The sequence below is a fragment of the Oncorhynchus clarkii genome, chromosome 28 (assembly GCF_045791955.1).
Source record: "Oncorhynchus clarkii lewisi isolate Uvic-CL-2024 chromosome 28, UVic_Ocla_1.0, whole genome shotgun sequence".
NCBI classification, from domain to species: domain Eukaryota; kingdom Metazoa; phylum Chordata; class Actinopteri; order Salmoniformes; family Salmonidae; genus Oncorhynchus; species Oncorhynchus clarkii.
The window spans coordinates 32,496,178-32,512,806 of NC_092174.1; the positions used below are offsets into that span (position 1 = coordinate 32,496,178).

Genomic DNA, 16,629 nt, shown 5'->3' on the forward strand with positions numbered 1-16,629 from the left:
TTTTTAAGTAATGAATTAGCATTTTATTGCATGACATAAATATTTGATACATCAGAAAAGCAGAACTTAATATTTGGTACAGAAACCTTTATTTGCAATTACAGAGATCATACGTTTCCTGTAGTTCTTGACCAGGTTTGCACACACTGCAGCATGGATTTTGGCCCACTCCTCTATACAGACCTTCTCCAGATCCTTCAGGTTTCGGGGCTGTCGCTGGGCAATACGGACTTTCAGCTCCCTCCAAAGATGTTCTATTGGGTTCAGGTCTGGAGACTGGCTAGGCCACTCCAGGACCTTGAGATGCTTCTTATGGAGCCACTCCTTAGTTGCCCTGGCTGTGTGTTTCGGGTCATTGTCATGCTGGAAGACCCAGCCACGAACAATCTTCAATGCTCTTACTGAGGGAAGGAGGTTGTTGGCCAAGACCTCGCGATACATGGCCCCATCTATCCTCCCCTCAATACGGTGCAGTCGTCCTGTCCCCTTTGCAGAAAAGCATCCCCAAAGAATGATGTTTCCACCTCCATGCTTCACGGTTGGTATGGTGTTCTTGGGGTTGTACTCATCCTTCTTCTTCCTCCAAACACGGCGAGTGGAGTTTAGACCAAAAAGCTCTATTTTTGTCTCATCAGACCACATGATCTTCTCCCATTCCTCCTCTGGATCATCTAGATGATCATTGGCAAACTTCAGACGGGCCTGGACATGCGCTGGCCTGAGCAGGGACCTTGCGTGCGCAGCAGGATTTTAATCCATGACGGCGTAGTGTGTTACTACTGGTTTTCTTTGAGACTGTGGTCCCAGCTCTCTTCAGGTCATTGACCAGGTTCTGCTGTGTAGTTCTGGGCTGATCCCTCACCTTCCTCATGATCATTGATGCCCCACGAGGTGAGATCTTGTATGGAGCCCGAGACCGAGGATGATTGACCGTAATCTTGAACTTCTTCCATTTTCTAATAATTGCGCCAACAGTTGTTGCCTTCTCACCAAGCTGCTTGCCTATTGTCCTGTAGCCCATCCCAGCCTTGTGCAGTTCTACAATTTTATCCCTGATGTCCTTACACCCTCTCTGGTCTTGGCCATTGTGGAGAGGTTGGAGTCTATTTGATTGAGTGTGTGGACAGGTGTCTTTTATACAGGTAACAAGTTCAAACAGGTGCAGTTAATACAGGTAATGAGTGGAGAACAGGAGGGCTTCTTAAAGAAAAACTAACAGGTCTGTGAGAGCCGGAATTCTTACTGGTTGGTAGGTGATCAAATACTTATGTCATGCAATAAAATGCAAATGAATTACTTAAAAATCATACAATGTGATTTTCTGGATTTTTGTTTTAGATTCCATCTCTCACAGTTGAAGTGTACCTATGATAAAAGATTACAGACCTCTACTTGCTTTGTAAGAAGGAAAACCTGCAAAATCGGCAGTGTATCAAATACATGTTCTCCCCACTGTATATGTAGGCCGACAGTTACAATGAGCTCAGAACTGTTCAGAGATCAGAACAATTGTGTTGTGATATTCATGTAACACTGAACAAACTCAACATGTAAGGTGCTGGTACCATGTTTCATGAGCTGGAATAAAATATCCCAGACACATTTTCCATACGCACAAAAAGCGCATTTCTCTAAAATGTTGTGCAATTGGCATGCTGACTGCAGGGATGTCCACCAGAGAATGTAATGCTTCTGAACACTTCTACATTAACGTGGATTCTACCATAATTACGGATAATTCCTGAATCAATCATGAATAGTGATGAGTGAGAAAGCTACTCCGGCATAAATATCATACCCCCCAAAAATGTTTTGCTTGTAATGGTGAGAGGTTAGCATAACTGGGGGGTATGATATTTGTGGGTCTGTAACTTTCTCACTTATAATTTTTCACGATTCATTCAGGACTTTCCGTAATCATGGTAGCATCCACATTAATGTAGAAGTGTTGAGAAACATTATATTCTTATTTACAATAAAAGTTACTCAAACTGACACATTACTAATAGTATCCATAGTTTAGTGCAAAAAAAATTGGTAATTAACTACAAAGACCAAAATCCATTGCGCTTCTTCTTGTCCGGTCTGTGTGGGGCAGACACAGAGAGGAGACAGAAGAACGCTTAAATCAAGAGGGATAGAGAGGGATAGAGAGCAGCTTCATGAGGTATCTCTACCTGAAAATACATGATCTAAGTGATTGATATTCATTTAGCAGTCAAGTATGTCTTATTTACTTTGAAGAACATAGGCAGCAGCTCAACAGAGATAAGATGACTTGGAATTAAATAAAGTCATAAAAAAAATGTAATATACACAACTGAAATATTTGATTAAAGTACAGTAAAATAATGTGAATAAATGATGGTTAATAAGTGATTAGCAGTAATGGGCAGTCAATACCATCATGGGACTTTTATTAATTATTTATTTCAACGCACATAATGATAGTGCGTTTAATTTAAAAAATACTAATCTAAACCGAAACTGAAAACCAATATATTTTTATTGAATTGAACCTAAACCATACTGACTTGAAAAAGCATTTATCGCTCAGCACTACCATCTAGTCAATACCCTGTTACAGTCATGAATTAACTGCCCTACTTCCTTTTCTCATGCAACAATTAATAAACATCTGACCAATCAGATTAGAGCTAAGTAGTTGCTAGGTAGATTATCAATTGTTATTCTAATTCCAAACAACTGATTCAACATATTTTAGAAGTAACAACAGTGACTTACAAAATTGCTCTCATAAAATAATCCTACATTCATCTGATTTTTTTCAAAAATTGTTCTGTGTTGATCTATATTTCACTGTGCTTTTCCAAATATGTGATACCTGTAAAGTAGGCTATTGCATAATTTTATCTTACCTTTAAACCAACACCAACAATACCTTTTGCTGCCTTTGCTTCAAGGTTTGTGACAAATAGCCTGTACTTAACTGAAAAGGGGAAACCGCATTTTTATTATGCACAAATGGGAGGATTATTCAAGTAAAGTCTAAAATTAAACCTAACGTGAAGCCCTCTTGATATGAATTACCTTTGTAGGCTTCATAACTGCCTATGATTATTTTTTGTATGCATTGCACCTTAATAATATGGTGATGTATGTGTTAAGACATTCTGCCATTGTTGACTGAATACACTAAAAAACAAATTTTGTATATGCAAAATGATGGAGCACTTTGAATGAGGCACAGGATAGGTTTTCTGCATACTTACCGTCCTCTCCAGGGTTATAGATAGGTTTATCTGTCTGGAGGAAGACATAACCTGCCTGGAAGGACACCAAAACAACTGTCTCCAATTGTCTGCCTCCGAATGTTGCTGTCAGGTGCACATACTGATTGCCTCTAACATTGCTTTTGAAGTTTTTTTGATCAAGCTTCCAATAGAGAGAGAGCGAGGGAGAGAGAATGGATGTTAGTGAAGCTTGTTCAAAGGCATGATAATTATTAATAGCTAACACAACATTTTTCCCAAATGCACAATGGTAACAGTAGCACTACACATAAGTTACCCTGTTAGGAAAATTATGATTAAATGACTGAACAAATCATTTTAAATGGAACTGTAACTAAATAAACTCATACTCTGTTTTATTATATCTGATTAACAATATGAGTTCATAAGAAGGGATTGTGTGACACGGACAAGGAGTAATTAAAGTTAATGAACAGCATTCCAACTAGGAAGAAAGAAATGGGTTGTGGATTAAGTAAACAGATAAGGTAGTTAACCTATGGTTGAACTGACGAAACTTAGCTCTGGGGTGTTTTAGATAAGACGGTGAGTGCATTCCTAGGTTTTCTGTTAATTAGAACTGTCAACTGTCAAGTGATGATCGATAATGTTGAGGGGTCAAAAGTTAATTCAGTTATGTTGGGTAACCTGTGAGTGTGTTAGTGAGTTAGAATGAACTTTTAACCTCACTTGATTCTAGGTCGGGAGGAGGGGATTCATTCTAGAAGCAATGAAATTACGTCATGTTATTGTATATAAACTGCTGCTCGTGTTAACGTGGCAGCGCGCTCCGAGAATAAATTCTGTTACCTATTATTGAAAAGACTGGTCTCCGTCTATTTTATGCAAACAAGAATCTTACAAATTCTCATAAAATAGATTAAGGGAATTCTATTAATGAATACATATTGGTATAATTCAATTACAGTAACATACCCTTTATTATGATCTCCCTATTTCAAAAGGACCAAAATGACAAGCACACATTTGTTAATAACCTTAACAATATGTAATAAGGCAGCGTTTCTCCAACCTCGGTTCTGGGGACACCAAAGGGCTACCACTACACAGCGGATTCATATAATCAACTCATCACGAATTAGCTATGGCAAAACCCCAAAATGAGCACCCATTGGGGAGTTTGCTAATCACTGTAATAAGGCTTTATAAATGATTTATAAACTATAAATGAGAATAGTGAACAATCTATTAACCACTTTTAAATCTTGTATGAAGCCTTTATAAAGGGTGCCTTACTGTAAAGCCTTACAGGGACAATTAAAGGGATGGTTTGAGATTTTTACCCCAATCTAAATTGTATTCTTACCTTGAGAGAAGGGAAGTGTTAAAAAAATATATATATATATATACTGTAAACAATGCATGGAATTTAAAATAATAAGGTACACATCATGTAAGTACATAATGTAAGAACGCAGCCATACAAAATGTTTTCCCTGCATACGTGCGCCACAAAAATATGCAAAGTTTGCAGCAGCACAAATGTTAACTTGCGTAAGGTATACATTTGGCTTAGGTCTGTGTTGTGAGCATGTGAAATTCATCCAAATCAAATATCTTACCTTTAGCTGATGCAGAGCCTGGTTGTTGTCTCCAAGGATCTGTTTTTTTTCATAAAGCTTAGATATTTTCAAAGGAAAGTCCATCACAATAAGGTTCACCTCACCACCCACTGAGCTCTCCAAGTATATGTTCTCCTCACTGCCAACCCGAAGGATGTTTGGGGCCACCATTATGTACCTGCAACAAACGGACACATTACCAAAATAGTACTCATAGTTTATAATGTAGGTGGGCTTGAAATAAAATATTAAAACAGCTAAATATTTGCAACATTTTTACAGATGTTGTCAATTCATTTTTTTTTTTGCAAACCATTGATCAGTTCAGCATTGCTTTATGGTGAACAATATAGGCATTGGTTGAAGCTCAGTGCTCAAATCTCCCTACCATCATATCTAAACCAATATGACACCAATCTCGATGACAATTCACAAATCAACTTGATTAGAGATACACAACACACTCCTCGCCTCTCCTCATGAACCTTCTGTCCTTTACCGAGAACCAAATACCGGATTTTTAAACAGAGTCGTTAGCATTAACGTTGTCAGACAATGTTTTGCCCAGAATGAGCTCAATATCTAGCCTTGGATAAGAATGAGACTACACCGAGGTAAAGCCAGACGGATATTCACGCTTTCAAACCACTTGAGCCACAGACTCCAAATAAGTGTCATGATGTTGGAAAAATTGCACAGGTCATATTTTCACGATTTGGACCTTAATTCCCTTTGCAAAGCTAATAAACATGCGGAAATGTGAGCAGCATTTTGTATTCCTAGTTTAATTAGTTAGGGAGCGTAAACAAAGTACAAACTTTTTTTTTTACATTTGAATTTCAATAGCTCCTTGGTCATGTGACCTACTGACTTCAAACAAGGTTCAGAATGTACACTCAGTGGGCCTACACATTGCACACCCTTTAGTTTGTCCATTTTCAACTCACACAATCTTACATACATTTTTCAAAATAAAAAAATGCAATAGCTCCTTGCTCATGTGACCTAATGACCTCAAACAAGGTTCAGAATGTCCACTGATTACCCTTCTATATTGAACACCCTTTAGTTTGTCCATTTTCATCTCACACGTTTTTACATTAATTTTTCAAACTTTAGAATTTCAATAGCTTCTTGATCATGTGACCTACTGGACTCAAACAAGGTTCAGAATGTACAACCAGTGGGCCTACACATTGCACACAAGTTAGTTTGTCCATTTCCATCTTACACGATTTTACATTAATTTTTAAATCTTTAACATTTTAATAGCTCCTTGGTTATGTGACCTACTGACTTCGATCAAGGTTCAGAATGTACACTCAGTGGGCCTACAAATTGCACACCCTTCAGTTTGTCCATTTTAATCTCACACGATTTTACATTAATTTGCCTGCTTTGCCCCCCTGAAGGACAGTGTCACTCACACACCTATTCACTTGGCCCTTCTCCCTGGGGCCTTCCTGACCTCCAGGCAGGCCCCCATTGACCGAAACAGGCTCTGTGCTCCTGGTGACCCGCCTGCATTTTTCTGATCACAGTCTAAGTCCCCACTCCAACCTCCATGGCCTGAGTGCTGTCCCCAGCCCCCGAGTCCGGCTGCCCTTGCTTGGACTCTAAGTGCCTTGACGGAGGCCTCCTTGTGCACCTGGTAACCTGAAACAAGCTCTGTGCACCTGGTGACCTTTCCGCTTTTATCCACTCAGAGCATAAGTCCCCAACCCAACCTCCACAACCTGAGTGCTGCCCCCTGCCCGAGTAACACCCGGTGGTATCATCAGAGGCTTTTCTGTCTTACAAACTGGACATCAGTTGCCGCTACTAACCTTCAGCAGACTTTAACTGAGTTTTTACACCCAATCGACATCAAGTGCCAGCGCAATACTTATAAGCTTGAGAACCAAATAACCCTCTCAGTATCTAGTGGCACCATCAACCGGGTGTTGGAAGAAGCAACAGAAAATAATCATCCCCTTTCAAGAATTTGCTTGCCCAGTCAGGCTTTTTACATTTTTTTAAATAACATTATTTCACCTTTATTTAACCAGGTAGGCAGGTTGAGAACAAGTTCTCATTTACAACTGCGACCTGGCCAAGATAAAGCAAAGCCGTGCGACACAAACAACAACACAGAGTTACACATGGAATAACAAAACATACAGCCGAGGTAAGATAAGGGAGGTAAGGCAATAAATAGGCCACAGTGGCAAAATTATTACAATTGAGCATTTAAACACTGGAGTGATAGAGACTGGAGTGATGGATGTGCAGGAGATTAATGTGTAAGTAGAGATACTGGGGTGCAAAGGAGCAAATAAATAAATAACAGTATTTGGATGAGGTAGCTGGATGGGCTATTTACAGATGGGCTATGTACAGGTGCAGTGATCTGTGAGCTGCTCTGACAGCTGGTGCTTAAAGCTAGTGAGGGAGATAGAGAGTCTCCAGCTTCAGTGATTTTTGCAATTCATTCCAGGCATTGGCAGCAGAGAACTGGAAGGAAAGGCGGCCAAACGAGGAATTTTGTAAATGACATCGCCGAAGTCAAGGATCGGTAGAATAGTCAGTTTTACGAGGGTATGTTTGGCAGCATGAGTGAAGGATGCTTTGTTGCGAAATAGGAAGCCGATTCTAGATTTACATTTTTTATGTGAGTCTGGAAGGAGAGTTTACAGTCTAACCAGACACCTAGGTATTTGTAGATGTCCACATATTCTAAGTCAGAACCGTCCAGAGTAGTGATGCTGGACGGGCGGGCAGGTGCTGGTAGCGATCGGTTGAAAAGCATGCACTTAGCCCAGAACCATAGGAACCACCTTTACCAGCACTTCATCGATATTCCTCACTTTGGGGGGGGGGGGGGGGGGGGGGGGGTCACAGTCACCCCATGGGTGATTTGAGTGTGACCGCAACAGGTGGGTACGCTCCTTTGAATTTCATCAAGTTGACATTTAGTGATCTGTGAAGGGAACCTAGGCTTTTTCCGTTCGTTTTATGGTTCAGCAGCAAATCAATGGGCGTGGATGGTACTACCCACATCAGATGTAGGCCTCCCTTCCCAGACAAGCTGGAGATGCCTCTCCCCACGTTGTAGGGCATGAGCCAGATCCATGCAATGCCTTATCACTGTGGGGGCAATGGGTTTAGTCTCCGCCTTAAGTCTAGTGAGCTTAGAAGAGACCTTCCCACCTACATTGTGTGGGGTCGGCGAGCGCCGTAGCTGGGGAGATCCGCGATAAGGGCCTGGCGTGTGTTCAGAGTTGCCGCCGCCAACCCCCCACCGGTCCGCCTTCGGCCCGCCGACAGACACCACCTCGATGAACCCCCGCATGCAGCCCCTTGCGAGACCACACACGAGAGACCGCGAGATGGGCTGCACAACAAACTTCCAATGGTGGTGAGAGGAGGGTGACGGAGCGACTGCTCCCCTAACCGCGGCACGGTCCCAGCCCCGCTTCGCACACCAGCCCAACCGACCCAGCCCTTAGACAATCCTTATCCTGAAGTTATGGATCTTTTTTTGCCAACTTCCCTTACCTACATTGTTATAACATGCCAGAGGCTGTTCACCTTGGAGACCTGTTGCAGATATGGGTATGGCCCTGCGTGAGATTTAAACCATCTCCCCCGGATTTTCAAGGGCCAGGGAGAGCTCATCGGATGCCGCCGAAACCACAACGCTTTCCAGGGCTTGGGACCCTCTCTCGGGGCGAACCCATTCCAGGGCGCCCTGCCCTTCACAAAGAAAAGAGAACTCTCCCCGGGGCTCCCGACAGATTCTCCGGGATTGGTCACATTACCGCACTGGATGCCTCGTGAGCCCATGACCGCCACTCCATGGACATTCTGAAAGTTGTTTGAGGTAGGTAGGTCACATTACCAAGGAGCAATTGAAATTCGAAAGTTTGTAAAATTGCATGAGAAGAAAATGGACAAACAATGTGTAGGCCCACTGATTGTACATTCTGAACCTTGTTTTAAGTTTGTAGGTCAAATGACCAAGGAGCTATTGAAATTCAAACATTTAAATAAATGATTTTAAATAGTGCAAGGTGTAAATCAACAACAAAAAAAGTGTGTGCAATGTGTGTCTATGCCATCGGGTTTGCTAGATATAATGAAATTTTAAAAATTTGATTTGTCACTGTTGACGGTCCCTAACAGCTGTTGGGGAAACTACAGGCGAATAACCTACCTGAATCTGTCTTTACCTCGGTGGAGACGACAGCATCCATAAAGTGACCATTTGACTTGCCAGCTTTAGGACTGAATATGTTTGTAGTTTTGATTACATTTATAATTTCTCTCTCATTTTTGTCTGTTAAGAACCAAGAATGTGTTACCTTTATGTAGCATTTCTGATAATTCTGTAACGACCCTGGGTTTATAAGTTTCATTACAATACCAACATATTTTCAGCCGAATCTCAGAGTTCGAACACCGGGTAGGTTGCTTGGCAACAACAGAGCTGCTTGCACCATGCCGCCAGTCTTAAGAATTGTTTGCGAACAAACCTAGGCTATTGTATATAGCTAGCTATTTGGTGGTATTCAAGCTTAATTTAATAAATGCAAGCATATATTTTAATTAGCTAGGTAGCTAACTAGCGAACGTTAATTTGCTAGTAGAAAGTCCAGGAGCTAGCCTCTGTAGCTAGCAAACAACAGTCACCTGAAAGCTAGCTACTAGCGAACAGGAAAATAAGCCAATGAATGTGCTTTTGTTTTGATTATTTAGCTAGGTAGCTGGCTAGCGAACGTAACATTATACCAGTCAGATGAGAGCTAACGTTGGCTAGGTAGCTAACCAACAAACAAGGAAAGCTAGCTAGCTATATTGCAGAGTTCTGTCCTACTATCCAGGTCTGTACCCTAACAATTTAAACTTCTACTTTTAAAAATACACCTCTCTAAAAACAAGTCTCACACCTTTGCCGCCTGCTATAGACCACCATCTGCCCCCAGCTGTGCTCTGGACACCATTTGTGAACTGATTGCCCCCATCTATCTTCAGAGCTCGTTCTGCTAAGCGACCTAAACTGGAACATGCTTAACACCCCAGCCATCCTACAATCTAAGCTTGATGCCCACAATCTCACACAAATTATCAATAAACCTACCAGGTACCACCCCAAAGCCGTAAACACGGGCACCCTCAAAAATATCATCCTAACCAACTTGCCCTCTAAATATACCTCTGCTGTTTTCAACCAAGATCTCAGCGATCACTGCCTCATTGCCTTCATCCGTAATGGGTCAGCGGTCAAACGACCCCCACTCATCACTGTCAAACGCTCCCCTGAAACACTTCAGCGAGCAGGCCTTTCTAATCGACCTGGCCCAGGGTATCCTGGAAGGATATTGATCTCATCCCGTCAGTAGAGGATGCCTGGTTATTTTTTTTAAATGCCTTCCTCACCATTTTAAATAAGCATGCCCCATTCAAGAAATTTAGAACCAGGAACAGATATAGCCCTTGGTTCTCTCCAGACCTGACCGCCCTTAACCAACACAAAAACATCCTATGGCGTTCTGCATTAGCCCCCGTGATATGCAACTTTTCAGGGAAGCTAGAAACCAATATATACAGGCAGTTAGAAAAGCCAAGGCTAGCTTTTTCAAACAGAAATTTGCTTCCTGCAACACAAACTCAAAAAAGTTCTGGGACACTGTAAAGTCCATGGAGAATAAGAACACCTCCTCCCAGCTCCCCAATGCAGTGAGGATAGGAAACACTGTCACCACCGATAAATCCACTATAATTGAGAATTTCAATATGCATTTTTCTACGGCTGGCCATGCTTTCCACCTGGCTACCCCTACTCCAGTCAATAGCACTGCACCCCCCAAAGCAACTCGCCCAAGCCTTCCCCATTTCTCCTTCTCCCAAATACAGTCAGCTGATGTTCTGAAAGAGCTGCAAAATCTGGACCCCTACAAATCAGCCGGACTAGACAATCTGGACCCTTTCTTTCTAAAATTATCTGCCGAAATTGTTGCAACCCCTATTACTAGCCTGTTCAACCTCTCTTTTGTGTCGTCTGAGATTCCCAAAGATTGGAAAGCAGCTGCGGTCATCCCCCTCTTCAAAGGGGGGGAACACTCTTGACCCAAACTGCTACAGACCTACAACTATCCTACCCTGCCTTTCTAAGGTCTTCGAAAGCCAAGTCAACAAACAGATTACAGACCATTTCGAATCCCACCATACCTTCTCCGCTATGCAATCTGGTTTCAGAGCCGGTCATGGGTGCACCTCAGCCACGCTCAAGGTCCTAAACGATATCTTAACCGCCATCGATAAGAAACAATACTGTGCAGCCGTATTCATTGACCTGGCCAAGGCTTTCGACTCCGTCAATCACCACATCCTCATCGGCAGACTCGATAGCCTTGGTTTCTCAAATGATTGCCTCGCCTGGTTCACCAACTACTTCTCTGATAGAATTCAGTGTGTCTGTTGTCCGGGCCTCTGGCAGTCTCTATGGGAGTGCCACAGGGTTCAATTCTTGGACGGACTCTCTTCTCTGTATACACCAATGATGTCGCTCTTGCTGCTGGTGAGTCTCTGATCCACCTCTACGCAGACGACATCATTCTGTATACTTCTGGCCCTTCTTTGGACACTGTGTTAACAACCCTCCAGACGAGCTTCAATGCCATTACAACTCTCCCTCAGTGGCCTCCAATTGCTCTTAAATACAAGTAAAACTAAATGCATGCTCTTCAACCGATCGTTGCCTGCACCTGCCCGCCCGTCCAACATCACTACTCTGGACGGTTCTGACTTAGAATATGTGGACAACTACAAATACCTAGGTGTCTGGTTAGACTGTAAACTCTCCTTTCGGACTCACATCAAACATCTCCAATCTAAAGTTAAATCTAGAATTGGCTTCCTATTTCACAACAAAGCATCCTTCACTCATGCTGCCAAGCATACCCTTGTAAAACTGACCATCCTACCGATCCTCGACTTCGGCGATGTCATTTATAAAATAGCCTTCAATACCCTACTCAATAAATTGGATGCAGTCTATCACAGTGCCATCCGTTTTGTTACCAAAGCCCCATATACTACCCATCACTGCGACCTGTATGCTCTCGTTGGCTGGCCCAAGCTTCATACTCGTCGCCAAACCCACTGGCTCCATGTCATCTACAAGACCCTGCTAGGTAAAGTCCCCCCTTATCTCATCTCGCCGGTCACCCACTTGCGGCACGCACTCAAGCAGGTATATCTCTCTGGTCACCCCCAAAACCAATTCTTCCTTTGGCCGCCTCTCCTTCCAGTTCTCTGCTGCCAATGACTGGAACGAACTACAAAAATCTCTGAAACTGGAAACACTTATCTCCTTCACTAGCTTTAAGCACTAGCTGTCAGAGCAGCTCACAGATTACTGCACCTGTACATAGCCCATCTATAATTTAGCCCAAACAACTACCTCCTGTTGTGGTAATTTAACACTTAAACAACACAATGTAACTCCAAGTCAATCACACTTCTGTGAAATCAAACTGTCCACTTAGGAAGCAACACTGATTGACAATAAATGTCACATGCTGTTGTGCAAATGGAATAGACAACAGGTGGAAATTATAGGCAATTAGCAAGACACCCCGAATAAAGGAGTGGTTCTGCAGGTGGTACCACAGACCACTTCACAGTTCCTATGCTTCCTGGCTGATGTTTTGGTCACTTTTGAATGCTGGCGGTGCTTTCACTCTAGTGGTAGCATGAGACGGAGTCTACAATCCACACAAGTTTGCTCTTCTAAAACGAAGTTCTTATCTCGTTCTTGGTAAAACATAGTACCAAACCATTACCTCATCCAATGGCATATATCAATTGTCAATTCTAGATACTCCCATCTCAAATACACCCCCTCCCGGACAAGATCAGAAAAGACAGTGAGCCTCTTAGGTCATATACTAGGTCAACATCAGAGGGGACATACAATGGTTCCAGACACTGCCATACTCTTCCCCCAAATGGGAAAAGTAGGGAGTGACTAGCACACAGACATTGTGGAGCCAAGAGATAATTGGTTCCCCCTCAATCATCTCTTCACATGGTTTAAAAGATACGTTCACATATGAAGAAAAGGCTGACCTCTCCCCTCTCTGGGGCCCAAGTAACTTTTCCCACATAAGCATACTTATGAAAATTTATAAAACATCTTATTTATCAATGTTACCTAACTAATTCTTATTCTGCCACGACCCCCCCCCCCCCCCCCACTGTATTTATTTACTTATTTTGCTCCTTTGCACCCCATTATTTCTCTCTCTACCTTGCACATTCTTCCACTGCAAATCTACCATTCCAGTGTTTAACTTTTTTTGCCTTTACCTCCCTTATCTCACCTCATTTGCTCACATTGTATATAGACTTATTCTTTCTACTGTATTATTGACTGTATGTTTGTTTTACTCCATGTGTAACTCTGTGTTGTTGTATGTGTCGAACTGCTTTGCTTTATCTTGGCCAGGTCACAATTGTAAATGAGAACTTGTTCTCAACTTGCCTACCTGGTTAAATAAAGGTGAAATAAATTCAATTAAAATAAATACAAAATCTCATATGTATATACTGTACTCTATACCATCTACTGCATCTTGCCTATGCCGTTCGGCCATCACTCATTCATATATTTGTATCTACATATTCTTATTCATTCCTTTACACTTGTAAGCTAGTTGTTGTGAAATTGTTAGGTTAGATTACTTGTTAGATATTACTGCATGGTCGGAACTAGAAACACAAGCATTTTGCTACACTCGCATTAACATCTGCTAACCATGTGTATGTGACAAACACAATTTGATTTGAAGCAATGTCAGTACAATAACTATTAGTCGGGAGCTTCATGAAATAGATTTCCATGGACGGGCAGCTGCACACAAGCATAAGATCACCATGCGCAACGCCAAGCATCAGCTGGAGGGGTGTAAAGCTCGCCGCTATTGGACTCCGGGACAGTGGACACGCGTTCTCTGGAGTGATGAATCACGCTTCACCATCTGGCAGTCCGATGGACGAATCTGTGTTTGGCGGATGCCAGGAGAACGCCACCTGTCCGAATGCATAGTGCTAACTGTAAAGTTTGGTGGAGGAGGAATAATGGTTTGGACTAGGCCCCTTAGTTCCAGTGAAGGTAAATCTTAATGCTACAGCATGACATTCTAGACAATTCTGTGCTTCCAACTTTGTGGCAGCAGTTTGAGGAAGGCCCTTTCCGGTTTCAGCATGGCAATGTCCCCGTCCATACAGAAATGTTTTTTTGAGATCGGTTTGGAAGAACTTGACTGGCCTGCACATATCCCTGACCTCAACCCCATCGAACACCTTTGGGATGATTTGGAATGGTGACTGTGAGCCAGGCCTAATCGTCCAACATCAGTGCTCGACCTCACTAATGCTCCTGTGGCTGAATGGAAGCAAGTTCCCACAGCAATGTTCCAACATCAAAAGGGGGACCATTAATGCCCATGATTTTGGAATGAAATGTTCGATGAGCAGGTGTCCACACACTTTTGGTCATGTAGTGTGCACATGTACACACACACACCGGTATGCATCATTTTAATAGCACAACACTGTAAAGTCCATTATCAATCTTTAGAGTATGAATTAGGCTGTTTGAGAAGGTATGAATCCTCATCAACATGCTTACACATAGCTTGAAATACAATACCAACATAGCTACTGTAATAGGTCAAAGCTGTGTGCTGGAAAACTTTGGTAGGCATTGTGGTGCTTTCTTTTTCGGCTTCAGACCAATGCCTATTCTCACTTAAAACGTTGTTTTTTATATATTATAGAAATGTATAAGATCATAACTAAGTCATCATGTAACCAGTTACCCGAGAGACAAAACAAGGTTTAGAGACTTACGTTTGACCCAGAGATGAACGGCAGAGGGAGAGGATGAGAAGGAAAGCTGCAAGGAGCTTTGAATACCCCATGTTGTCAGCAATGAAACCACTGTCCAGATGAAGTGCCTAGTCCCCTCTAATGTACTCAGTCAGTGTTAATTTTTAACTTGGAGTGAGGACCTAAACTATGACTGTTTACCATAGCAAAGGAACAATGACCTGGACCAGACTGAGACAGACAGACAGAAACACGCACCCCCAATTTTCAACAATTGCAAAAAAAAATCTCACGTGTTCAAAAATGAAATCTGATAGATTCATTCTATCAACCGCATACTGCAAAAATCACTTTTGATTGTCAAAAAGTATAATCCCAAATCCAAATCCCCCAAATGATGCAGCAGCTCTCTCTCTCTCTCTCTCTCTCTCTCTCTCTCACTAACACACACACACACTGAAAAGTTAGTTTTGTATGCTGGTAAACAGTTTATTTGACAACATAATTATATTTACAGTATAAGGCCTATTTGTAACTGGTTGCAATGTGGGTTTCACTAAGTTGAGTACAGTGTCATGATGTACAACGACACAGAAGTATTTATCCAATTTCCACAGTAGTATACATAATAAGATGCTTGTAAAACACAAAATATCATTTTCACAACTGTCATTCACCCTGGCAAAATCCCTAATTATTTCTCGCAATACTTACTTGGGATAATGATTACAAGGACATGCCTCTTACCGTAAAACTATATTTTGGTTCTTGAACGAAGCAAAGTCCAAAGGCAATCGTTGTGTTTTGACACATAATCAACTAGGTCAAAGATGCCAGATTTCAATGAGATATTTGACTGAGCTGTCAAATCAAATCCTAATGTTGATTTGTAGTAAAAAATTGAAACTGTTGCAGAAATTTGCTTCATATTCCTACAATACACATACAAACAAAATCACAAACTGAAAATAATTCACAACTTTTCACAACTTCTGCATGGGCTAAATAATATTTGAAGGAAGGAATTCCTCTGGGCAAAGAAAGATCAACTACCATTAGATAGCATACTACCGTAAATGCACATTGAATATTAATAACGATAGCTAAACAACCGTACTTTCTGAGCATGTGCTGCTTTATGGACACAATTTTATACGTAGCTGCTGATCCCTCCACTGCTGCTTCCCCCTCTTTCCTGTTCCCCTCACCTCCCATGGCAATGATCTCTTTGTCTGCTGTAAAAACTTTGACATGTTGTACAAACGTCTTAGTCTGTTCTAACTATAAACTACCTTTGTTGATAAGAAACAACATGATTGACATGTTGCACAGAGGTGGAACAGTAGGCTACTCTGGCGAATTTCAATGATGTGCTGTCCATCAAATAGTGCAGTGTTGCTTGGTCACTGAGAAGCGAACTAACAATTGTATGTTATTTATTGTTAAATCGCAGATTGTTCTGCCCCAATGCAATTTGCAGACAGGGCTGGGCTACATGTAGGCATTGTTGGGGAGTAATGTAATCTGTTTACAAAAAAACCTGTAACTGTAATTGTTACGTTACCAGCAAATTACAGATATTTTTGAAAAAGTATATGATTACTTCTTGGATTACTTTTAAATTCAGAAAGGATTTTTGCGGGGAAAAAAAATAATTATGCAACCTTTGTTTTCTCAATTAAATTAAATTCAGTGTTAAAAAAAAGTGCACTTTTAAGTTTGTTCCACCTGAAACCACTATGATGACACAGCAAATGCATTTGATGGATCCTTTTTGTGTTCTTCTAATGCCTCTTTAGGGGAAAGTAATCCAAAGTAACTGAAATTAATCAGATTATATTACTAGTTTGGGTAATCCAAAAGTTACTGATAAGAATTTGTGTCAGATAACTAGTAACTGTAACGGATTACATTAG

The 16,629-nt window shown here is 41.6% G+C and overlaps 1 protein-coding gene across 3 annotated transcripts in view; it reads right to left on the minus strand.

The window, feature by feature from the left end:
- Nucleotides 1-15,150, minus strand: part of LOC139387083 (complement C3-like) — a 58,468-nt gene extending 43,318 nt beyond the window's left edge. Inside the window, exons 1-4 of one of the 3 annotated variants that reach the window (XM_071133069.1) lie at nt 14,735-15,150; nt 4,838-5,015; nt 3,234-3,396; nt 2,880-2,950 (exon numbers count right to left, since the gene is read on the minus strand). In XM_071133069.1, coding sequence (XP_070989170.1) covers nt 2,880-2,950; nt 3,234-3,396; nt 4,838-5,015; nt 14,735-14,805 — 483 coding nt within the window. In that variant the 5' untranslated portion in view covers nt 14,806-15,150. The remainder of the gene's footprint in view (nt 1-2,879; nt 2,951-3,233; nt 3,397-4,837; nt 5,016-14,734) is intronic. The other 2 variants (XM_071133070.1, XM_071133071.1) reach the window with 2 other exon arrangements.
- Nucleotides 15,151-16,629: the final 1,479 nt, after the last annotated feature.